This window comes from Schistocerca americana, chromosome 3 (genome assembly GCF_021461395.2).
Source record: "Schistocerca americana isolate TAMUIC-IGC-003095 chromosome 3, iqSchAmer2.1, whole genome shotgun sequence".
Classification (NCBI taxonomy): Eukaryota; Metazoa; Arthropoda; class Insecta; order Orthoptera; family Acrididae; genus Schistocerca; species Schistocerca americana.
Window position 1 is genome coordinate 154,303,850 of NC_060121.1, and position 16,588 is coordinate 154,320,437.

General features: G+C 35.4%; 1 protein-coding gene across 1 annotated transcript in view; it reads right to left on the reverse strand.

Moving 5' to 3' along the window:
• LOC124605257 (kinesin heavy chain) overlaps positions 1–16,588 on the reverse strand; it is a 73,909-nt gene that overhangs the window by 35,539 nt on the left and 21,782 nt on the right. Inside the window, exons 3-8 of the mRNA XM_047136817.1 lie at positions 15,658–15,885; positions 13,484–13,627; positions 11,401–11,525; positions 11,051–11,304; positions 6,814–7,000; positions 2,665–2,910 (exon numbers count right to left, since the gene is read on the reverse strand). Coding sequence (XP_046992773.1) covers positions 2,665–2,910; positions 6,814–7,000; positions 11,051–11,304; positions 11,401–11,525; positions 13,484–13,627; positions 15,658–15,885 — 1,184 coding nt within the window. The remainder of the gene's footprint in view (positions 1–2,664; positions 2,911–6,813; positions 7,001–11,050; positions 11,305–11,400; positions 11,526–13,483; positions 13,628–15,657; positions 15,886–16,588) is intronic.

The following is a 16,588-nucleotide window of genomic DNA, read 5'->3' on the forward strand; positions in this document are numbered from 1 at the left end:
TATGATCCCAAGACAAAGGAGCAAAGCAAGCAGTGGAAATGTGAACTCGCCATCGAAGAAAGACCTCAATATTATCAGACAAAGTGATAATGAATGTTTTTTGGGGGGCTATCATAATGCGGAACTAACAGATTGTGCTCATAAGGGTGGCAAATTGTTGGAGGAGCATATGACAATCTCCCAACATGTTACTTTTGTTCCACGAAAATACCCCACTTTATTCTGCACAGGATGCAGACATACATTTTGCTTCTCAGAGCTAACAAATTTTGTCTCATCCCCAAGACTCTCAAGACATGACACCCAGCCACCATCTTCCTCTTTCCTCAGATGAAGGAACCATTATGTGGCAGGCAGAATATTTCCTCAATAGCCAGGATGAAGACTTACACAAACAATTTCTCCACCAAAGCAACCATGTAATTTCTCTTTGACTTGCATACTGACACAATTCCTCAAATGGCATAATGGTTAGCGATGTTAATAGTAGCTAGTCTGCTTTAACCTAGGGCATTTGAAAATGGGATTTATGTTGACATGATGGGAATTATACAAATTTTTAAAGTATCTATAATAATTACTTGTGTGTGTGTGTTTTAACAATTAAACACATTTATTGATTTATATGACAACTGACAGGAAAACCTCTCTCAGAGTAATAATGGCAAGAAAGTATAGTATCACCATTTTGCAGGCAGACCAACAAAGGGTGATTACGTGGGAGGGCGCAGGGCGGGGGGAGGGGGTAGAATTCCACAATTTCCGAGTCCAAAATACACTTTTCTGGGGTGAAAATAAACTATACCTCAGGTGAAAGCACATTTTTTGTCATGTTTAGTGACAACATAATTTATCTCGGATCTGTAAAACTTACAAATGCTTTGAATGTAAAGGTTTTATACACCAGTGTAGAACTTCTCTGCACTTTAGGAAACAAAACCCCGCAAAAAAACATGTTTTTGAAAGATCTCTGATGTGTGGCAATACGTACACTGCGTATTTCCTTGTTACGAAAGTGTAAATACAAACTTCGCTAAATACAGCATGGTAGCTTCCGATGAACTGAGATTGAGACTGCACTGCGCAGTGAGGTTTTGTCAACCAATCGTAGCCCATGTCATGTGGTCTTGCCAGCAAATGGAAAGCTGATATTCAAAGCTTATGACATGTGATGCCATTAGCCAAGCAACATCACTGTTAAGTAATGTGACTCAAAAACAGGAAAAGTTCATGGTTTAAATTAATATACCAAGGTGTAGTTAAGCATGGTCCTAAGAAACTAGCTTTAAGTGCAGCAGCTGAATATTTCTGACACGCATGACCATAAATAATTTCACTGCTGTGCACCAAACACTTCATGCATTGCCTGGCTGAATACATGTTCTGTGTAGTACTTTGATTTTTCCATACAAAAGCCCATTACATGTGAAACTGCTCACGAACTCACCTCGCCCTTTTTTTGAAGGATAATTATACCTTTTTGCCATCACTACTGCGTAATTTGTAATATACGAAAGAACTGAAATAAATATGAATAACCAAACTTAAAGTTTGGTCTTTTTTAGCATGTGTTATCATTTACGATATATCAAACACAAAGGTGCCAGAAAATGTTAAACAATGGCTCAAACAGGTGATTTTCTGGGCCTGAAATTTTTCTGAGTGGCTGGCCCACAAAGTGTTGGATTTCGAAAGGGTGTCAAATACTCTATGATTTAAGAAATTCATTGCACATTCTCGCACGAAACATAATTCATCTAGCATAAAAGGAAATATGCTTTGAAAATAACGTTCTTAAACCAACATTCACAATATTTTCCCATGGTCTGTTACAAATGTAAAATGTTCTGACGTAATGCTTATTGAAAGCAGTTTATTGTTACACAGTACTGCATAGTCTTTGCACTTAATGCCTCTGACACATTTTACTGTTGGCAGACGCTTGTGTTTGGATTGTGTATTGTGGTGGTAAATGGTGCATTTTCAGTGCAAAAAAAAGTTTTATTTTGGTGTTATTCTCATGTTTATGGTTTAGTGCTGCAGTATTATTCTGCAGTAGTAGGCCAAGTAAAATTCTTTGTTAGAGTATCAGTTCTTACTAGATAAATTTAAAAAAATGAACTGAAAACTGAAACAATGAAAAATTCTTTAATTGTAAAAGAATTCCAGGGTATTTCATGGATGAAAAACTGCCTTGTTTTCCCATGATTTCCTGGTTGTTAAGGGGTGTATAAACCCTGCAACAGATACCTTGAAGAACTGTAGATACCTCGGAATGTGGAGATTTTGGTAGAACAACATGAACTCATCAGCTAAACAGATTCAACTGCACTCCTCAAATAGACATAATGATACAAAAAAAGGGGTGGGGGGGGGGGGATGCCAAGGAAGTGATAACAGATCAATGGACATACGTTTTACTGAATAGGCTTACAAACAGCAACTAAAATGCTTGCTTTTATCTCAAGTAATCTATGTAGTAAAGCTCCACATTCTGGAACGTATATGACCTGAAAGAAACTAAAGAAAATTGCAGACCTAGTATGATTTCAATCAAAAAATGAGAGAAATTTTCAACTGCTAATGTCACTGGCCACAGGTAACCCTTTGACTGCAATCATTCTGAAGAAAGATTGCATTAAAGCAATTAACTGAAACTGTTACCTCCTCTTGTTCAAGCATCTGATCCTTTAACTTCTCTACAAGCTGACTCTGCTGGTTGATCTCTTCATCTTTTTCATCAAGTTGCTGGTACAGTTTCTCACGTTCCTCTTCCAATTTTTGCCTTTCTTCATTTGACAGGGATCCAATCATCACACCTCCACCTGGAGTTGCTGGCACTGGGCCCAAAACATCCTCTTTTTTAACCTCTATTGACTGAGTGATAGGTGTTGCAGCATCCAGAGGTTCCTAGAAAGAGACATTTTTTATACTAAATGTTCCAATGCAGAGTACTTTCATTTCTATACATCATCCCTTACTACCATTTAACTGTATGTAAACAAAAGCAATAGCTTGATAAATGCAATACAACTGAATTTTATATAATCCACAAAATTCGTGTATATAAATAGAGCCTTATAGTTTTAAATATAAATAATGTGAATGTAGCAAAACAATGTAAGTAAAATATTGTAGGAAATTAAAGTTAACTTCATTATGAAGAATCAATTGAATATGAATAAAAATGTGTTCTGAAACCAAATGCTGCATGAAAATAATTGCATTCTTTGTTATATCAAATGCTTAAAGTGTATTACGGACGGACACCACATTGTGAAACAGGGTTGATAGAAGGTAACAATCATCTACTGTCAGTTATCTGTGTTCACCATAACACTCAACTGAAACTCTGCTCCTCCAACCATATTACAACCCACGGAAATATCAACCCTAACCTCCATTTGGAACTGAAAAGCAAAATATATATGCTGCGTAAATCTGTGTGCCTTACAGAGCACTGGAAGACCTAAGTCAAACAAAGACATCTGGAGTAAGCAACATTGTCGGAATTATTAATATCCTTGGGAGAACATAACATGGCAAAACTATCCCACCCGATATATGAGACAAGCGTAATAACCTCTGACATCAACAGGAATATGATAATTCCTGTTTCAATGGTTGCACATGCTGACAGGCGTGAACACAACAGAATCACCAGTTTACTAAGTAATGACTGCAAAATACTGACACAAATTATTTACAGGAGATGAAAGGACTGCTACAAGCTGACCTCAGGACATTCAGTTCAGGCTCCAAAGAAAAGAAAGAAAAGAAGGAACATGAGAGAGAAATCTGATTCTACGACTTATCTTACAAGATAGACTGAAGAAAGGAAAAATCTACATTTTAGATTTAAAGATTTAAAAAATTTTTTTTATTTTGACCACTATACACATGGGAATTTTTAAGGTGGCAGGACTAACATGCAGGCAGTGAAGGGTTTTGTATGACATGTAGTGAGACCAGACAACAGTTATAACAATGACATCAAACGGAAGATGTAGTTGAAAAGGGAATGAGACAGCTCTGTGAGTGTTATTTAATCTGTACATTAAGCAAGAAGTAAAGGAAACCAAACAGAAATTTGGGAAAGAGCTTAAGAGTTCAGGGTGAAGAAACAAACACCCTGAGATTTACCTATGACATTTAAAGTCTATCAGAAGAGCCAAAGATGAGGAAGATTACTTGAACGGAATGGGTAGTGTCTTGAAATGAAATGGTAATACAAATATCAACTAAACTGAAACAAGGGTAACTCAATGCACTCAAACAGAATCAGGTGATGTTAAGAAAATTCTATTGGAAAATAGATGCTGAAAGTTGTAAACTGATAATGACTGAAGGTCTACAAAAGAATGCTGAAGATTAGATCGGTAAACAGATAATTAATGAAGATGTGCTTGTCCTGGGGAGAAAAGAAATATATAACATAAATGGAGTAAAAGAAGGAGATAGTTGAAAGGACAGATCCTGAGCACCATGGAATTGTCAATGAAGACACTTGCAAAGAATAGAGCAGCATCAAAGCAGACTTCAGACAGACCACAATAACAAATATGTTGTTGTCGTTGTTGTTGTGGTCTTCAGTCCTGAGACTGGTTTGATGCAGCTCTCCATACTACTCTATCCTGTGCAAGCTTCTTCATCTCCCAGTACCTACTGCAACTTACATCCTTCTGAATTTGCTTAGTGTATTCATCTCTTGGTCTCCCTCTACGATTTTTACCCTCCACACTGCCCTCCAATACTAAATTGGTGAGCCCTTGATGCCTCAACCCATGTCCTACCAACCGATCCCTTCTTCTAGTCAAGTTGTGCCACAAACTTCTCTTCTCCCCAAACCTATTCAATACCTCCTCATTAGTTACATGATCTACCCATCTAATCTTTAGCATTCTTCTGTAGCACCACATTTCAAAAGCTTCTATTCTGTTCTTGTCCAAACTATTTATCGTCCATGTTTCACTTCCATACATGGCTACATTCCATACAAATACTTTCAGAAATGACTTCCTGACAAATCTATACTCGATGTTAACAAATTTCTCTTCTTCAGAAATGCTGTCCTTGCCATTGCCAGTCTACATTTTATATCCTCTCTACTTCGACCATCATCAGTTATTTTGCTCCCCAAATAGCAAAATTCCTTTACTACTTTGAGTGTCTCATTTCCTAATCTAATTCCCTCAGCATCACCCGACTTCATTCGACTACATTCCATTATCCTCGTTTTGCTCTGCTAAGAAAACATTTGTTTTGCTTTGCTAACAAATATAACTTCTCCAAATCATGAACCCCAAAATACTCAGCTGCTGCTAAGACAAAGCTTCACACCTGACTCTTTTCATATTATTTTCCTCAATAACAATAACAATTTCATAACAGCTTTGGGGCAATACGTAGCTCTGACCTCTTCGAATTTCTTCATGTTCTGCAAATTGGGAATGAAGGTCTGATACCCTGATATTCTGCTGCTGTCAAACACTGGCACTATCATCATAACATTTGTGAGTGAGAATGGCACTTTGATGCCTAGGTATTAATGAAAGCAATGAATTGAGAAAACACCACCATCAATATTTATTATTTCACTATGCTTGCAACCTGTACCATAAATGATTTCCTGTCTAACATAGTAACAGTTACGTAACAACTATCATGTATGCATGAATGTTTAAACTCTATTCAGTTTCTGTAAATTTACAGTAATTTATACTACTTTAAAGACATATTTCCTCATGCATCAGTAACAGAACCAAGTGAGGTAAAGGCATTTATATTACAAAAAATTTAGCATCTCTCTCCCAAATCTCTTTTTTTTCCCCCTTCCCTCCATGTACCTATTAATCACCAAGTATTAAGTGAGTTGGTGTGAAAACAGCGCTACAGACTCTGCAATATTATTACATACTTCCAATCAGAGACAGACCACTCATATTATACAAGTCTGATCATCAGAACTATTCTTAATATATAAAAACTAAAGAACAAGTGGAAATAACTGACTTATACAGCTCATAATATTGATCATCTACACAAAAATTTCATTTCTTTGTAAAGCAGCAAAAATTATGTTTTTTCTCTTTGATTTGTCTAAACAAGGATATCATTCTTACAACTGTAACACACGACCCATTTTCTTCTCATCACACTACGAAAGAGAGAGGGTAGTGCCACTGATATTCACAATGATCATTTTGCTTCTTATTCTGCTGGTACTATTTATTGCCACACAGGAATCAAAAACCACCATTCAAAGTTTCATAAATGTTTGTGAGTAGCTATAAATTTGTTGCTGTTATCAGAGACAGGAGCCTTTTCCCCCTATTGCGTTGCTGTACATAATTTATTCAACCTAACTAGTGAAACTAAATAGAGTCTGTTTAAGGTCCAAGTGTTATCTGTGATGAGGTAAAATGTGACAACAGCATTTATATAACTATTTAAAACAAAGGGACGTGTTAAATTCAATAAGAAGTATTTCTATGGCTACCATGAAAAATTATAGTAACCTTTTGGTATAATACAAAGAAAACAGGAATACAACGGAGCCAACTCTCAGTAGAGAAAATTTAATATGAAAAAGAAATAAAAGCACTTCTGAACCCCATATAAAAGTAGTCTGATGTGGCAAGGGTAGACGAGTTGGAATTCAGTTATTAGGACTACAAAAAACAAATTTTACATACTTTTCAATACGTGACACTGAGTTACAGGAGATGTCTCAATCACTTAAATAAAACCACTGCAAGCAGCACACAAGAAAACACAAGGAAAAAAATCCACTATGCATTAATGCTCCATTACCTGCAAGTTCACCTGCTCATCTACGTTAACCGTTTCTCCCGAGCGCCACCTGCTGAGCTCCAATTCTAGTTTTTCCAGTTTCCCTTTCAGCCGTGCCACTTTCTCCTTCTCCTTCTCATAGCGTCGTTTCCATTCCTCAGCAGTTAACTCTTCATTCACACATACCACATTCTTTATAGTCTTTGCTCTAAAATAGTAATGGAAGAAAATCAGTAATTTAGTTGTACCTTAATTTAAAATCATTCTGTGACATTCGTATGCATCTTGGAACTGCCAGATGAATTTCTTTGCAAAAATACTTTCCTCTGAGTTGTAGTCCCAACAAATTATATCTCTATTTTCAGTTGTTTGAAACAATTCAGAAAAGTGAAATACATAATGATTTCCCCTTCATTGGAGACCACAGCTTCTGACATGTCTGAACAACAAGTTATGGTTGGAATATTACAACATATATGTGGTCATATGTGTTGGGGCAAGGTCCATGCCTGCCACAGCACTATTTTGGCTGTCCTTAGCATGGCATCATGTATGAAAGTGTGTCCACTGTGCATTCTGTTTCACCTTTGCACTTGATAATGACAATAACTCAGACTGTGATAGTGCGAAATAAATGACTAACGAAAACTTACATTCCAATGGTGAAATGGTGGGAAATTCATTAAAAAAGGTCATATTTTCAATCTATTAGTTCTCAATAACACAGCTCTTGTAGCTTTAGAGCCTTAACCCTAATTTCCTATCACTCCACAGAGGCCCATTTACACACTTTTATCCTCGTTATGGTTTTTCATTCATACAGTATATTTTCAAAATTATTTCTCCACCCTCATTTCCAAACTAATTTTCCTATGCACACCCAAATACTTACTTCCGACAACACATTTGTAGCTTGATTCTAATATTTTACACAAAAAACTGAAATTCTCAACAATACTTGAAAACAAGTTGTTGAATGAAAAAAGTATGAGAAACCACTGGAAACTTCTCTACAACTGAATGCCTATTTTATTAACAGCAAAAATAACTATGGCGTAAAATCTAACACAAACTAAATAACTATGTATAATAATGTGTGTGTCCATAATATACTAACTTAGCGGTCTAATGATCTTCAATCAATTCCAGTCATTATATGATAAACATCTCACCAATGAAGAAGTGTAAAGAAATTTTTATTTTTTTATTGATGTGCTAGTGTGCTAGTAATTAATTATGTACAATCAGCTATAGTTCTTCTCATAGAACAGAAAACACAGGATGATGTAAATTAATTTAAAATATTTTTTTTATGTTCAGATGATACTACTACTTCGTATAGCCAATATAGCTTCATAACTTAAGTAGCATCACATGGCTTAAACTAGCGTACTTGAAAAACAGACAAAGCAGAAAACCTCAAAATGTCTCTTAACAAATACACGGATGCGGCACACAAAGAAAATTACAGTATACATAGTTAAATCACTGTGCTTTGAGAGGTCAATACTATTTGGACTAATGCATTAATGACATACTGGTACCTGAATATGGTGCTATGCTGCTCAAATACAATGGACCACACCATTTTTTGTGATGAAAGTAACAAAGGGAAAAATTGTCGAATGCTACACAATTTGCAAAACGCAACCAAATGCACAGTAATATAATTAAGTTTACAGTTACATCACACTTTGTTCATCTGCACTACCTATTATTTACAGAACAATTAGATGGTTCTGTTTACACTTTTAATTCCTGGTTGCCTCATATCTGACTCAGAATTTAATAATGCCTGTTTCCCAAAATACTGATGCCACAGATTTCTGAACCGTGTGTTTTGTTTTTCTATTGTTTCTCAAGATGCTATGTAGTCTTACTGAATAAAACTTTTCTTCTAAGCAGTATTCTGACCTCATTTCCTGTATACATGTACAGGCAGTATATGTCACATTTCTCACACACTTCTGAACTTTTTAAATGCGAGAGATACCTATAAACTCCCTCCAACTATTGTTTCTTATCTGTTGTCTTTAACATTTGTATCAGCAAATCAAACTTCCTTGGGTGTACTGATACGTGAATACTGTTCTCCCTTCCTTTCACTCTCAGCTTTATGTGGCTCCATATTCCTCTCCTATATTTCCAGCCAGCCTTGACTGAATATGCAAAGCCCTCCACCCCGAAGCTCCTGTAAATTTCATTTTCATGTGAGTTTTCTAGTTCCTAGTGAGGGCCAATAATCTTTAACTGTCCAGTTTATAACAGTTCTCACTTAGACGAGAGTAACGCAACAGCATGTTCTCAATGAGACTTCATACGACATTAGTTTTGTAATCGATTCCACACAACATATTTCTCCCAAGACTTCAGTTTATTAAAACTACATCATTTGTACACCAATCAATAATTACTTATTTCAGATCCTTCAACAGCCTATGAGCCAGAATAAGATGAAAGAATGGTCTGTAAATCAGCTACACAACTATATCCTCTGAAATGAAGTCACATTTTCAGTGCTCTTTCAGGTAACTCCATCCAGCTGAAGTGCACTTTAGTCTCTACATTCAGCATTTCTTATACTATTCTTATACTCCCAGAATTAACATTTTCCTGCTGTTTATGACATTTTTGATTGCTCCTGTCCAATTTTCTATGTCGACAATGTTAATTCACACCTTATTTCGTGTTAATATATTTATAAATTTCCCATGATTTATGTTTTATGAGAAAATGTTCATGGAGAAAAGACTGGCATAATTGACAAAAAATGACACTAGCATGGTGTTTGCCATTAAGTCATGTTTACAAACGTTACATGGTTAAATTTCTTGACACCAGGGCACTCCATTCAGCACATCTGAGCCAGTAAACGGTTAAAAGTTGGAACAATTCACGTCGTATCTTTTGCCGCTGCCAAGTTCTACTCAGCATGGTGGCTGATGGGAGTAACTAGGTTTGTTTGAATAAAGATATTGTGACTATTCACAACCAATTCCAAATGGTGTCTACTGGACATGTGTAGCTTTGCAACTGTTGTGATATTCACAACACCTTGTGTTGAACCACATTTAGCATGTTTCGTTGTTTGGCCACTAGTTGACACATTTGCTGATTCTGCATTACTCAAATGTTTTTGGTTTAAACATAGCACCAGTTACATATTTTTCATGCTTAGCAAGACATGTTTTGAGAATTTATTCTCATTACCAAATGCAATATTTATGTACGTATTTTTTGAGATATTTCACAAACCAATGATGTGAGTTATAGTTTGCATACGTGTGGTTTTTACACGACTGAGGAGGCACAGTACATGATAACCTCAAAAAGATGATGATAGCGGAAGAGACGCACAACAACACATATGCAAACACCATACACAAAAATAATTACATAAATATTTGCATTTGACAACTAGAAAAAAATTCTCTGAACACATCTTGCTGAGCATGAAAAAATACATAACTTGTGCAGTGTTTCATTATCTAAATAATGAATGACAGCGGCAGGATATCCAAAAACATTATGATGTATGAAATTAAGTCAGACATTTCTACTTCCCAGTCAGTTACCAGTTCCAGTTACACCAGCAGTTTTTATTAGATAATCAACCTTTATTAGACAATAAACAAGTCACTGACAAGTATTTTGATGCCTATTATGTACATATATCGTACATAAAGACTGAAAAATGCAGAGGGGGGATCATGTATGTAACTTTTATTGCTTAAAATGTTATTTCCCACATTTCACACTTTCTAGCATATTACACCACTTTTTTTAAATCCCTTCAAATCCGTAAAAGTGGTGTTTCACTGTAACTTGTTCTATTTTTACTGTGTTTCAATATTAGAATTGTAATTCATAGTTACTGCACAGATACAAATATCAATATGCTATTAGACTGTTTATCTGGTTCAGTTATAGAAAACAAGAAGGTAGCAAATGGGATAGGTATCTTACCCCTGATGTATCTCGTATTTTTAGAGTACTTTCACTTTCATTGTTTAAATGTAACTACATTTTCAGTTTTCTCATTAGTAATACTGGAACACCATTACACTGATTTGTACCTTTCACAAACCATTTCCCTCTTACTGATTAACAACTGAATAACAGCTTAAGTTTAAAAAATATAAATGCACCATGAAAAAATATCTGACTATAAAAATAGAATTCATAATGTTGACATCTTCAAAAGAAGTAAGCAAAATAGAATTGTTAATGAATTCACATAAAAGGCACTCCAACCTACCTCTTTCCAAATTCAAGTGTTGATTTAGTTTCTGCTTCATTGAATGAAGCTGGGGAACAACATATTATAATGGTGGTCCTCGCATTGCCACCTAATGATTCCTGTAGAATCCTTGTCAGTTTGGAATCTCTGTATGGAATGTGGGTTTTGTTGCCATCAGCAAGTGCAGATATGACATTACCAAGTGCTGAAAGAGATTTGTTTATATTTTTTGCTTCATCTAAAACTGTTCCTTCAGCACCAGTTTTGCTGACCTGTTAAAAAATAAATTTAAAAATACAACAGATCTACAAGCTTTTTCTTAAGCATTGTGTCATTCTTTTATTACAAGATAATAGGGAATTACAGACCTTCTCACTGCCAGCCAGATCTACCAGGTACAATTTTCCAGAGAGTTTCTTTTGGTTCTCTAGGTTTTCTTGTTTCACATTTATTAGGAATACACTGTGTGAACGGGAACTGTGTTCATTCATATCTATAACAAAAATATAGCACAATTAAATAATAGCTGCATAAACTGACAAATACTGCATAGTTCTGGTAAGAATCCCAATAGATACGAAGAGCATCCCAATAGATACAAAGACCTACGAACAAAACACACAAATTAAACATTTATATAATGGAAGGAAACATTCCACGTGGGAAAAATTAAAAATAAAAACAAAGATGAGGTGACTTACCGAACAAAAGCGCTGGCAGGTCGATAGACAAACAAACACAAACATACACACAAAATTCAAGCTTTCGCAACAAACTGTTGCCTCATCAGGAAAGAGGGAAGGAGAGGGGAAGACGAAAGGAAGTGGGTTTTAAGGGAGAGGGTAAGGAGTCATTCCAATCCCGGGAGCGGAAAGACTTACCCTAGGGGGAAAAAAGGACAGGTATACACTCGCACACACGCACATATCCATCCACACATACAGACACAAGCAGACATATTTAAAGACCAAATATGTCTGCTTGTGTCTGTATGTGTGGATGGATATGTGCGTGTGTGCGAGTGTATACCTGTCCTTTTTTCCCCCTAAGGTAAGTCTTTCCGCTCCCGGGATTGGAATGACTCCTTACCCTCTCCCTTAAAACCCACTTCCTTTCGTCTTCCCCTCTCCTTCCCTCTTTCCTGATGAGGCAACAGTTTGTTGCGAAAGCTTGAATTTTGTGTGTATGTTTGTGTTTGTTTGTGTGTCTATCGACCTGCCAGCGCTTTTGTTCGGTAAGTCACCTCATCTTTGTTTTTATATTAAATTAAACATTTAAATACTTCTGGATTGCTGTAAAAATTTTTCAGGGGCCCAACACACAATTTTTTTACTCAATCTGGAAATGAAGTGCTAAGCAACTTTATTTATTTCAATTGGTGAACGAAAGTCCAGCAATCATCCGCTGTTGTGTTTATTGCAGCAGATCTGCATTTTGGTCACTGAGTAACTATTCTCAAATGCAACAACGGAAAATCCAAGATGGAATGAAACAATTCTTTTTGTTGTGCCTATCGCGACTCAGCATCTCCGCTATATGGTGAGTAGCAACTTTCCTTCTCTGGTATTCTCAAATGCAACAGATAAAAGTTAAATTTCAGTCACTATATGACATAGTTACTCTTTGACTACGAATGTCCAGAGTTCTTAGCTCTTCTAATCCCTTGACATGTATAGTCCAGGAAGGACTATGACAAATAACAGCTAAAATGAGTTAACTTGATATGGTGAACTGAAGATGGTCACTTAGTAACTAAACTCCCGACTGCTACAATAAACCACAAGTTGCAACTGACTGCTGTACCTTCTTTCACCAACTGACAAAATTTCCATATACTATTTTATTTCCTGGCCAGACAGGCCATAACTAATTAGAGCTGAATTTCAATATTTCCTGGCACTCTTCCATTACGTTGTGATAATGACTTTCACAACAGCTTGTTTTTGAAGAAATAAAAGTCAAGTCACATAATAAATGTATCAAAAAATTGTTCATATGCTTTAGTCAATTAATGTGTGACAGTAAATAAGATATTTACTTTGTTGTCCCTAACTATCTGAAAAACTAAAGCTTCAGGAAAGAATTAGTATATTATAAAGCCACGAGGATTATTGTGTTTTCCACAAAGATCTTGCTATTTATTTAGAGATTATATATGTCACAATTTAAAAAACAAGTCTTCCTAGGGACACAATATTCACAGATCATGCACTGACAGGAGTAACCTTGAATTAAAGTCAGTAAAATTACTTTCATTAAACAAACAAATTATCCAGATTAAGATATAACAGTTCATGATTAAGAAAACTAAATATGTAGTACTGTGTGCTGCATGATCGTCACAATACCAATAAGACAAGTTGTGATTTATTAAGTTTTGCCTATACAATATTCTTTTGGTAATTAGTAGAACACAAATTTCATTAATTAATAAGTATTATGACTACTTACTTGTGACTGCAATGTGCCTGTTAGCTTTGCCTTCTTCTATTACTTCAAATACTTCCTCTGGGCTTGAAACAAATCGTTCAGTTGCTCCTTTCACAAATGGTACCCTGTTCTTGTCTTCGTGGACGCTGAGGTTTACTTTGGAGACTAATGACAGAAAAAAATCATGCAAGTTACTACAAACTGAGTTGCAAGAAACTTATCTATATTTCTTATGTTGAATGAACACAAAATGTTGAATTTACTGAAGCCTTCAAACAAAAAGCCCTAAAAATACAATCAAGAATGTTTTAAAGAAATTATCTGATGTTAATAAATGATTAAAAGAAGCCTGCAGATACTACCCAACTATGATACTATTGCATCTGGCCTTCTGTGGTCATCATCAGAAATATGTAGGTGACATTACAATAAACAATTACAGTGATGAATAATGAAAATGCACCACACTGTGAATGATTTCAAGACAATTTGCCTGTTATCATTGCCTCCTCCTATTACTTCACATACTTTCACTATCAAGTGGTTTGGCATGTCCGCATGAAATATCACGATAAAAACAAACAATTAGGTGACAAAACACTCTCTCTTAGTAACTCAATTTTCGGAATCTATTCACTATCATCTGCCTACTCACAACCATCCACGCAGCGGAAGTTATGATAGGTCTTTGGGGGCAGTGTGTCAACATGGTGGTTTCTCAGCACTAAATTTTGTAACACGTCAAAACAGAAACAACTTGAATGATCCGAAAAAATGTACTTTAATACAACAGACTCACATAAATGATTGAAGAAGATTCAGTCAGTTAATAGTGAAGTGAATAAGCAAGCAAAATGGATCTAACACATTCGTAAGCTCTAAAACAAAGTAATTGTGCAACAGATGAACTACATCTCATTCTTCTGGATGTAAGAAATAAATTTCAATGTACAAAATCCAATATATCACAGATATCGAATTAACACTCTCAGTTCATTTATGAATGTGATACAAAGCCAATGAAGGGGCAAACAACTGACATTAGCAGTAACTTAAAACTGGCTCATGAATCTTGGCTCCAGACAGGATATCTGTCCTTCACAGGCACCGCAATACCAACTGAACAGCCTAAGTTTGCTCCACAGACTGACCCTAAGCTTCAACTTGCCATTAGTTCCTCCTCATATCTTCCAAACTCAATCAGCTGAACAGTTTTGAGTTTTATACATTTTAGAAATTACTGTTGTAAATGCACTGATATCGTAAATTATGCCCTAACGATGTATCCGAATTCAAACATTTAGAACAAAATCACGCACTTTCATTCTGGAATGTTTATATTCATTTCACTGTTAGCTAACAGGCAGAAACAAAAAGTTCATACTTTTATTGTTTTTAATACGTAAGTTACACAATCTGTAATGATTCCATGTGTCCATAAGATGTTGACATGAACTGTTGTTAGTGAAACACAAAAGAACATTGGTAAAATTAAAGAAACAGGCAAAAAAATAGCCTAAAAATATTTTAACTACTTATGACAGATTTTGTTCAAGTACACATGTCTAGTACATGTATTTTTTGTCTAGCAGTTGTGTTGTGTTGCACCTAATTAATGGGAAAGAATCTTGCCCTTCCGCACACTGACAATCCATCTTTATTACTGCATAGATTTTAAACCACCAGATAATGAAGTGCTGCTCTTTCACAGAATGAGCCTCTTCGTTTTTCCTATGTCCAATGTCTCTATATTACATCCTGAATATTATATATATTTTTAACATTTTTAGAACGCATAAAGTTATCACAATCGCATGGTTCAAACTAATTTGTCAAGTGTAATGTGCAGTTCAAGTAATTAATTATTATGTTTTAACAAGATGCTACAATCTGTTTCTTATTAACAAAAATATGTCACACACAGTTTCTTCAAAACTAATAACAATCTTTGTTAAGGTTGGAAACATTAGAATGTACAGGGGTATTCTGTTAGATTTTTCAATTTGTGGTAGCTATAACAATAAAGGTACAGCAAAAATGGCCGTTTCATTTATCATGGCTAGATAACAAAAGTAAATACATTACTCAGCATACAAGGAACTTTTTATAAGATGCTTGTACCAAGCACAGAAAAATGAATGTCAAAAAAGAAAGATGAAAATGAAACCTTTCCACAGGCAAAAATAGAAACTCACCATCTAATAAGTCCCTTATTTTGTCCATGTAAATTTCAAAGTATGAAACTTTGATGTGGAATTCCAGGTTTTCTTCCATAGCGTAAATGTGATTGAATATATCATTAACTATTCGAGGTATTATACCCTGCTTCACCGGGTCACCAATAACACCTTCCATCGTGTGCGTTTTGCCAGAAGAAGTCTGACCATAGGCAAATATCGTTCCATTGAAGCCAGAGAGTACATCTGCAAATAAACACACACAGTTTTGAAGTTATTTGTTTGTTTAGTTTAAGGGCACAAAACACTCAGTTTTGAAGTAATTAATAATATTATTTACTGCAAGCTGTACTGAATTTAGCTGTTCAAATACCAACTACATAAAAGCAAATCCCTGCATCTTGTAACATTAAATACAAAGAGTAAGTTAAAAAAAATTGTATTAAAAAACTAATTTTAATGGAACTTTACACACAAAATCTTTAACTCAGCTTTAAACTGAAAATATGTAAATGTACAATTAAAAACATAGTAATAAAACAGAACATGGGCTTAACTTATTTTGACTGGTCATGAATTGTGAGCCAAGTAGAATAAAGAAACAGAAAACACATACCAAGCCGGTTGCTTACATACTTTGCCCTTGTCAGCTGAATTGTCACCTTCTTTGTTTGTTGTTGACGTGTCTTACTGCCATACGCTGTTGCCTCAGACTGTGCCACATGAACTCAGTATAGCACAAAATGTGCTCACAGGAATGTGTCAGTTTTAATGATCCTAAGTTTGTTGAAATTTTTTGCAATGGCCAGAGGAAGATATCAGTGATATAGATCAAGAAAGAGCCAGAAAAGTTGACTTTAAAATAGCCAGTGATCGCATTTCTGCTAGTAGAGTGTCATTCAAAAGAACAACTTCAGGACAATTGTGATAGGTATCTCTGTTTCTTCAA